This window comes from Arachis ipaensis, chromosome B3 (assembly GCF_059453495.1).
Source record: "Arachis ipaensis isolate K30076 ecotype BB chromosome B3, ASM5945349v1, whole genome shotgun sequence".
NCBI classification, from domain to species: domain Eukaryota; kingdom Viridiplantae; phylum Streptophyta; class Magnoliopsida; order Fabales; family Fabaceae; genus Arachis; species Arachis ipaensis.
Window position 1 is genome coordinate 36,913,556 of NC_142438.1, and position 9,609 is coordinate 36,923,164.

Sequence of the window (9,609 nt, forward strand, 5' to 3'; positions counted from 1 at the left end):
CAGGAACTAAGACGTTCAATGTTCCAGTTTTCAATTAATTCAAAGGTGTTTAGCGTACCATGGAGTCTCACCGTCTCCCTGATGTATAGTCTCGTTGATATCTCCAATAAGCAATTTGTTTTGATGGGCAAAACGGACTTGATCACTTGATCCACGATTTTCTAACAGCATCACCTTTTGTCCTAGACCTCGGTAATCTATTATAAAATCGATAGCTATTCCCTTTTTACCTTTAATGAAAAAAACCTTCGACGGTTGTAGCATCTCGAACAGCTTCTGGTGGTCTCTCTTTTCTTTTTCACGCGTCAACATGTAATCATATAAATTGCCACTTTATTTTTCACTTCTAGCTGCTCTAAAATATCTTCTTAGATTCGTGATATATTTTAGTAATTTCAGGATAAATTCAAAAATCCTCTCTTGTGAGCTTCGGACAATAGTTTCTCGTCTCAACTTCCGATTTCGACACATAACTCTCTCTTGGTATCTTCCTGATCCAACAGGTTTCAATACTCCTGGTAGCTCCTTATCACCATTATTGCACTCCCTAAGTCCTTGACTTTTCGATCTCTATTTCGGCATTAGGCATATAAATTTCTTCTTAATTTTCTTTTGTTTATCAGACTTCGATATCTCTGGTGGCTCCTTATTGTCTCGTTATGCGTCCCATATCTCATCGTTACCATGTTGTAAACCGGCAATGCATTTAGTCCGACACTTCCAACCACACTCTCACTTCCCAACTTAGAACCTTAACTCATCTAACATTTCCTCCTTTGGGATTAACATCCAAGAATCCCTTAGAAACTTCTTGCTTAGGGTGTCTACTATGATCTCACAATGTCGCTTCAGCACGCGTCTTAAGTCCTCCAATGATGCATCGTAGCAATTCCCTAAATGGTCTATCAGACTCAAGTGACACAGGCATTGGCATGAAGATCAATCTTCTTCCTATGGCTCGAAAGCTTCCATCGTATTCTGGTATTTCATTCACACGGTGCACCTCATTGCATCTATTTACTCACGAGCGATACGATCGACGAGGATTAAGGCTCTAAATTCCCTAGTAATGTCGCTGGTTCATTTTCGTATTCAAAAGTCTTGCTTTAAAGGATTGTCACTCTAATAGTTGCATTTAAGAGTTATGCACGACGCAGAATCCAGTACGAGTTGATTTTTCAAAAAAATGTTATGTTCAAAGAGACGAACGAGTAACATGAACGGTGTTCACAAGAAATCAAAAGAAAGTCTTGCATATAATTAGCAGAGTTGTACAGAACTAATGGAATACACTAAAAGAGAAACCTAGTTGCATCTCAGGGGAGAAGTTCGAATCAAAGCTTGAATAGAAAGAATAAGGTATATCGGATTAATTAGGTTCTAGTTATCCTTAAAGGAATGCGAGTTTCCACAAGAGGGCAACTCTACGCACTGCAGGTCTCCAGGATTCAAAGACTAGGTGATTATATTAGGATGAGTTCAACCTTATTCCAAAAGAGGCAAGCTTTATACAAGTAAGGAATAAGATCAGAAGAACAATGAATTAGGCTTTTACAAGAAAAGATTCAGGATAGAGTTTTCAATATAAGCTATAAGAGAAAGATTAGATTAAGTCGTGGAGTTTTGTTGGCGCGCTCTCGCAAAGAAACACTTAGATTCTCCCTTCCAGTACTCCCTTCAACTCGGTCCTGAGTTTCACCGGTTATAATGATGTCTTCACTTGTGGTGCAATCAACGCTGTTCCGGCTTTTGGGCACTAAGTTCATCACAAACTCACGTTCTCTCTCTAAGGTAGAAATTCTGGTACATCTTCAAGAATGGTCTCGAAAACTCTCTCGTATAGGAATTTGGTCTCACTTTGACTCGTCTCTTAATCCATTAGCAACTAAAGGTTGAATCCGCTCTATTCCTCTTCCTCGAAGTCTTAACGTCACTGGATTTTAAACGGTAACTCCGCATAGCTCTCGACAATTCCAATTCCTTAGGTATAATCCACCCTGCTTCCACTGCGTCATTATGATTCTCATCCTTCAAGAACCTAGCCACTCCTCTAAGTTAGCTAAGTGTTGCTCCATCTCGACGACTAATAGTCTTCGACCAACTATCGGCTCGGACTCCACGATCATCAAAATTTGTCATGCTTCACAAATGGATATTACATATTAATGATATGCAGGGTAGCTAAAAACTCAACTGCTAGTTCATGGTTACCTCAGGTCTGAGACTCGGATTCGGCTGCATCCTGGCGTTTCCTGTGTGGACAGTCTCGAGCTATATGCCCCGGCTTCCCGCACTTGTAGCATACACCTAGCCCGGCCCTGCATGGTCTGTTTGGATGGTACTTCTTGCATCTTGGGCACCTTAAGTCATCCGGTTGAGTACTAGTTTGTCCTTCTGAATTTGGATCCGGACGGTTGTCATTCCTTCGGTCATTGTTCCGGCACTGGGAATGTGAAGCGACAAAATGACTCTTTTTGAAGTTTTGGCTCCTAGGTGTAATATGTCCCTTTTTCTTTGTGAAGGGTTCCCGACGATTATTCCTCGCTACTTCAGTCCTCCTTGAGCTTTCTCCCGTTACCTGACCCGCGTTAACTTGCTCCTTTGAGTCGGTTAGGCTTGCTAGGGAACTATTTTCCTGAGCGCCGATCAGGGCTCATTTTGAGCCGTGACAGTGGACTAACTTTCTTTTTCTCCCACTATCCTTTCCAAACCATCTAAGAAAATCAGGTTCTTGATCATAAAGTCTATCAAAAGCTTTTTAAAATTTCTCGGCATGTTCCAACATTAGATAGGTAGAATTTCACCTAGTTGGAACATCCAATCACACAAGACTTTTAGATTCAATCAACTCAACCTCATGCAGTCTTTAAATTTTTTAGTTCTTTGAAGAGATAACCTAACATACCTGATAGCATTTCTAACGCTTTCAATTGAAGTTTGTTGCTCTTTAATTTCTTCATTCACTATCAAATTAAGAACATGCACTACTAAAAAACTACTTATTACAAATGGATACTTTGGACACGTTTGATCCCACATAAATACAGACAAATTTTACGAGGGAATTTTTTTCGAAAACAAAAAAAATGAATTAACATACACTACAGACAAACAAAAGAATCTGTCGTGGAAAATAATTACCAACAAAAAATTTGTCTGTATTTAAATAAACAAAAATATTGTGTTTTATTAAATTATTACAGACAAAAAATCTATCTATAATTTAAAATATTCTGTCGAAAATATTAAAATAAAAATTTGGCTTTACGAGCTCCTCCTCATTTCACATCTCTTCCCCACGCCTTCACACCCATCCCCTCCAATTGCTCTATCAGCGGCGCCTCTCAGCCTTGCACCGCCGTCGCACCTTGCCTCGTCGTCACACTGAACCTCCGTTGCACTGAACTTCCATTGCCCCAAAACTTTGTCACACCTCCTCCCGGCTCTTCTCTGTCTGCTGGTCGTGACATTCCTTTTCAAACCCTAATGTGCATTTTCCCGCCACTGTCTTCGTCACCTCCGTCTTCGTCGCCTCCGTCCTCATCCTCTTCACCTTCTCCTGTGTTCACTCTTTCTACCTTCCCGGTGTCGCCCCTCGAGATTTTCAAACCGTACGTCTTCCATTTCTCTATCTCTTTCTGAGATTCGTGCTCTCCTTTCCCTTATTCGAATTTATGCGCAACTTGTTTATTATTTCTCATTCAGTGCATGTTCTTTTTTTTTTGGAATCAAATTTCTTAGCAACTTGACACCGTTTCGTGTTGCTTGTTCACAACGAAGAGATTTTGAACCCATCGGTTCCCATGGCTCTGAGACTCTCTGGTATTCTCATGGGTAACGACTCTCTCCAATCCTCCATTTTCTTCAATTTTCTTTTCCAATTTCAGTTACTAGTAGTGAATATTAGATAGATTATGCAGCTCTAGTTTTTTATTGTTGCATTTTTTTTCAGTTTCTCTCGAATTTATGTTTCCAATTTCAGCTAGTCGAAATATATTAGATAGATTATGCATATCTATTTATTGATTGTGTTTTTCCATCGGAAGGAGAAGTGATTGTCTACGAGAGAAAAGTGAAGCTCCTTTATGGTAAGCTCTAAATCCTTCAAAGAAGTTCTATATCAGTGCATAACAATTTAGACTTGCTTTCTATTTTTTAACAGCATGTCATATGGTATTTGTAGCTTGAAATCTATATTAAGTCAGAATTGGATTGCTGTTTAAATTATTTCACTTTCCTCATAATTCATAAATGATCTCTGAATTATGATAATCTCAATATCAGTGTCTTGAATCTTGAATTATTGTCATCTTATGTTTTTTATTTTGTTAACACGACCTCAGGTTCGACATCAAAGACGATGAGAAAACACAGGTAAACGTATTTATAAATTATCTAGAGACCATATTCTTGAGATACGTAAGACTTGTCATAATTGGAGTAACTGGTAATTTAAAAGAAAAAGAAATATATAGTGGGAAATTATATTTTGGTTCGAGTATTTTTTTTCTTTTGGGTTGATTCTCGGGGTTTAAGTTGTTACTATTCATTTTGCTATGGCTTTGTTACTTCTGGTTGGCCGATTTTACAGATAGATTCAGCTGCAACTATCAAACTTGAAAATGTTGAAGACATTTGGAACTTGAGAGGAATATTAAACACTTCATTCGGAACTTGAGGTCATCGACTAACTTGTGTGCTTCTGTTATTGAGGTTGATGCAATGGCTCATGGAAAGATTGATGCTGAATATGTTGATGATTTTATATCAGGTTTGTATTGCAAAGTATTCATGTCACTGGTTTACATTCTCAGTTCTTGAGTAAATAAAGACAGACTACAATCTGTTTGCTCATTATTCTTCTTTGAGCTTTTGCATAGACTTGATATCATTCTAGATATTTGAATGCATTATAGTTGTATATTTGCTAGGCAGCCCGTACTTGCATTGAATAGTTTGTTTGGTGTCCTAAAATCCAGTATGTCGATTTTGTTAGGGGGCTAGTTGGTAGTTGTGTATTGCATGAACTTATTGAGTATGTGACTAGTCACTCACCTTTTTATTAGCAGAAATATCAAATTGTTTTTTTGTTGATGGACATTGCTTACTTCTTCTGTGTTGAAACATCTGGTGTAGGAAGCAAAATAACTAGTTGTTGAAAGGGTTTTCAAATTAGTCCTATTCTCTAGCTGGACGTGGCATGTCGAACCCTTGTTTAGTTAACTAGACCCTTTTACTTTTTTTCTGATATCAAGACCATTCACCAGAGTGCAGAGCCGGGATAAAGCTTGAACCGTTCTGTTTCTTGTCTGTAATCACTGTCTCCTCACATATGCTTTCCAATAGGAATCTAATCTTTCAATTCTAAAATTGTACATCAGTGTTAAATTGTTACTTATATCTTTCAATAAATTAATGTTATTAGAAAGTACAAGAATTTAAACCTCAATAAATCAGTGAAATAAAAATAGCCATATTATGGTGAAGCATGAAATGAAAGCAATATTGAAGAGAAAGAAGAAAGTACTGACAGGGAGTGAGTTTGCAGTGGAAGAGGCAAAATAAAAGGTGGTGTCCATCAAGAGATTATGATTATCACAATGCAAAGGCAACTTTTTGTTATGAATCATGTCCTCCTTCTTAGTATTCTCCATATATTGATTTATCATGATGCTCAACTTGCTCAGCTTCCTCAACACACATGGTGGCTGCTATAGTCATGGGCTACTTGCACTTGCATCTTCATTGTAGCTTGGTTGGACAAGAGGGATCTCAATCAATGGAAGCTTGGTTGGAATATCAGGCTTTTGGCTTCTGCTTATTCGATACATACATTATTGATACATCATATATTATATTGTATTATTACTCTTAACTTAGCTTCTTTTTAATTAATTGATTTGTTATTGGTTCAGGGAATTGTGGGGTCTAGAGTAGTATTTCTTATCATAGCATGGTGCATACAAATGAGAGGGTCACTATTTGTCTCCATTTTCAACCCTCTCATGCTTGTTCTTGTGCTTGTGGCTGTTGCGGCTTCTTTCATGTTAGATGAGCAATTGTATCTTAGAAGGTACATATATAATAGACTTTTGTATGTATGTTGTTTATTATTGGTTTTGGTATTAATATAGACATATGATTTGGTATATATGCAGTGTGATTGGAGTAGTACTGATAGTATGTGGACTATACATGGTTCTATGGGGAAAGAACAAAGAGATGAAAAAGATAACTCAATTGCTGCCATCTGAAATCATACAATTACAGCAGTAGGATCAACAACAGACTATACAAGTTGTGGTTAAGTTATTGCATGCTGGGGGGTATGATGATTTAATTATTGGAAATCATATAATTAAGATTCCATTGTATTTGTTTTTCAGGTAGAAAGGTGTTTCTGGAGACAAAGTACTTTTACTTTAATCTGAAAAAGCATGTGTTTAAAGACAATAACAAAAGGAAATTAAAACAGGAAAGGGCACCGGAAAAAGGTGGGGAAAAGGAATCAGGAGCTTGTGAATAACAACAAAGTCATTGGGTTCAAGACTAAGTTTGTTTTTTGGAGGAAGAAGAATCGCACTCAATTTCTTAAAACTAAGTGGATTATGTTTGAGTTCCGTATTTTTGTCCCCACCACAACTTTCAACCCCTCTCAGATAATTCATTTCTTTATCTCGGAATAGTTATCACAATTTATATAACCATGACTACTGTACGATGTTAGAAATGTAGAAATAGTAGACATAGTAACAATTCATTTAGTTGTTTAGATAGGAATAAGATACAAAACTTTTGTGTTCATTATTTAAAAGATAGAATCTAAATGCAAAATCAAAGATCATGTTGCCATATACGAATAATAATCAAATTTTTTCTTTTTTTTTTTGAATATTTTTGTGTGCTACATTATCTTATCTGAATAATTATTTTGGTATATATTTCATTAAATCATTATATGGTATTTTATAACATGTGGTTTTTGAAATAGATAATGTCATCATGGACTGGCTACAAAATATATCTGAAGAAGGATAAGAGGAGGAACAAGAAGGCAAAGTTTTCTTGTGAGGAAAGTAGTGATGAAAAAAAAAGAAAAAGAAAAAGAAAAAGCAAAAAGAGCAAGTGAAGTGAATTTTGCAGATGAGATAAGTGAAATTAACACAGGACCTCCTTCACCAACTTCATCTAATAAATCCTCTGTTACAAGTTAAATATTAGAGTAGCGAAAATTATTCAAATGAGTTAGGAAATTGAATAGGAGTTGCTTGGAGCATAAGTCTTCTAATTTACTAGTATGAGAAAAATCATTTAGAGCCCTTTGAATACTCATTAACAACTTTTAATTTACTCAATACACTATGTTGATGCATGGTTGTTACTTATTATTATAGTTGATGTATCAATACACTTTGTTTATGTTTTGAATTATATTGACTTGCTTGTTCATAGTACTTTTCTTTTAGTTTGATAATACGATGAACTTATTTAAATTTAAATTTATTTTGTATGAAATCAGGTTTATTTTACAACGAAAAAATCTAAAAAAAAATGTTGTTTTACCTTACTGATGGATTTACAGACAGAATTTTCGTCTGTATTCAGAGTTGGAAATGTTTTCCTAGGCTCCAATTACTGACGGAAAATCTGACGCTAGTTACCGACGAAAAATGTTAGAAAATTGGACAGTTTAAGCAAAATTGAAGTGACGATTACCAAGAGAAAATCTGTTGATAACGGAAAAAATCTGTTGGTAAATTACCGATAGAAAATCTGTCGAAAAATCTGACGATTTTTTAGCGAAAGGAGGACCATTACCGAGAAAAATCCTGTCGGTAATGGAAAATGATGGAAAACTTGTTTTAATTTCCTGCACACTACCAGCAACAATAATCAACCAATTGGAAGCAAATATTAAATTAATATTTTTAATAATGTTTGATTATCACAATTATTCAAGTTTTCCAAACTCATCAATCTCTCCCTTGATTACAAATATTATTAAAAATGAATTGAAAAGGATTAGGATTAGAGAACTCCCTTGAAGATTTGGCCGAATCCTCCCCCTTTCAATCGATGACATTGCTCCCCCTTAAGGTGTGCTTAATTATCCATCAACTTATGGAAGCAATACCTGTAAACATGCTTAAATAGTTCCAAAAAAAAATTTTATATTTTCAAAACATGGATCCTTAACAAGCCGAGCCATATTTTATAAAAAAAAAAAGACTTGTACTTGAGCAAACACTTTTATCAAATAATGATCAAGGCTCAAGTTCTAACACACTGCTCAAGGTAACATATTCAAAGCATCAAAAAAATGTTTCTTGCCAACAAATCATAGCAAGCAATAAAACACAGTGTTCAACCACAAAAACAGAGCATCAAAACATGGCATGAAACAATAATCAAATAGAGTAAAACATCTGATAGAAATATAGGGCTCAAAAACAGAGCACAAGAATTAGAGCACTAGCAGCCCCAATTCTATTTTTAATTCAGCCCCTTTTAATCTTAGAATTAGAGCATTGGCAGCCCTAATTCTATTTTCAATTCAGCCCATTTTTAATCTTTTTTCTCCTCCTTTTTGTCATCAAGGAGGGAACCTACAAAATAGATGAAACAACAATGCAATTCATAACATAAACACAAAAAAAGTATCAACGTGATTAAGTACAGTCGTCCTAAAATGAAACAGTTCAAGTGAAACTAAGTCCAAAAGCAACAAAATAAATATTGTCCAAGAGCATAAGCAGCAGTGAGCAAATATTTTAGGCATCAGAAAGATTGATATCAGAATCAAGATGATCGTCTTCTCCTTCAGAATGAGCCGTGTCCTTGCTAGTAGTCTCCAAGCTCTTAATTAGAAAATTTATCCTTTCACGGCATTTGGTCTAAGCCTTCTCATTTTCATAGGCTTGCTTTCGAGCCTCTTTATAGGACCTGACCATCATGCTGGACATATTGGAGAACTCATTCAGAACATTCTTGATAGTTTCAGAAAACCGAGAAGATTCAGGAGGAAGACTTCCACTTTCGCTATCAGAAATCATTGATGCCGTTGAACTCTTGCCCCTTTTTTTCTTTTACAGAATCGGGAACTCTTCCGCCTTTGATTGTGGAGACCCTATTCTCAACTAGCTCATTGCTGAGATCCACATTAAAATGCTCAAAGATGCATGTCAGGAACATACTATATGGCAGATTAGATTTCTTATCACTACGTACACAGTCCCACATGTGTCTAATCATAAGATAAGCAAATGAAATAGATGCAGAATTTAGAATAGCAAACAGGACAAGGGTATCACAAATAGTAACCCTCTAGTAAGAACCACTTTGAGGCATCAAAACATAAGTGATGATTCGGTGTAGCAACGCTCACACAAGTCCGAGAGCCTTATGGGTTAGATTTGTGCCATCAAGAGCAGAAAAATTTTCACACACCCGAGTCAGAGCCACTTGATGAGAAACACCAGCATGGTTATCCCATTTACCAGACATATATGCCCTAGCCCCTTCATCTTGATACCCCAGAGCAGCACTTATGGTATCACGATTTAAAGTAAGATGAACTCTTTTGACATAAGAATGTAGTGCACCATCATG

The 9,609-nt window shown here is 36.2% G+C and overlaps 1 protein-coding gene across 6 annotated transcripts; it reads left to right on the top strand.

Annotated features, from left to right (window-relative positions):
- Window positions 1-3,270: 3,270 nt before the first annotated feature.
- LOC107630282 (WAT1-related protein At1g68170) lies at window positions 3,271-7,368 on the top strand. 6 transcript variants are annotated; one of them, XR_015906930.1, is made up of 8 exons: window positions 3,271-3,611; window positions 3,742-3,834; window positions 4,047-4,088; window positions 4,344-4,374; window positions 4,714-4,771; window positions 5,916-6,073; window positions 6,159-6,326; window positions 6,992-7,368. XR_015906930.1 is itself a non-coding variant. In XM_088506575.1 (8 exons), the coding sequence occupies exons 2-7, from the start codon at window positions 3,804-3,806 to the stop codon at window positions 6,274-6,276; spliced, it is 438 nt and encodes a 145-aa protein (XP_088362701.1). In that variant the 5' UTR covers window positions 3,271-3,611; window positions 3,742-3,803; the 3' UTR covers window positions 6,277-6,303; window positions 6,387-6,854. The 6 variants fall into 6 exon arrangements, 4 of the variants coding, with proteins under 4 accessions (XP_088362701.1, XP_088362700.1, XP_088362699.1 ...); XR_015906929.1 differs by lacking the exon at window positions 6,992-7,368 and adding an exon at window positions 6,476-6,854; XM_088506575.1 differs by lacking the exon at window positions 6,992-7,368 and adding an exon at window positions 6,387-6,854 and having other exon boundaries at window positions 6,159-6,303.
- Window positions 7,369-9,609: the final 2,241 nt, after the last annotated feature.

Bases quoted from the DNA above. Each gene is read 5' to 3' on its own strand.
- LOC107630282 (XM_088506572.1), top strand. From the start codon at position 3,804: ATGGCTCTGAGACTCTCTGGTATTCTCATGG. The intron at 4,772-5,915 runs GTTTGTATTGCA...TTATTGGTTCAG, and splicing joins TGTTGATGATTTTATATCAG to GGAATTGTGGGGTCTAGAGT. The intron at 6,074-6,158 runs GTACATATATAA...GTATATATGCAG, and splicing joins GAGCAATTGTATCTTAGAAG to TGTGATTGGAGTAGTACTGA.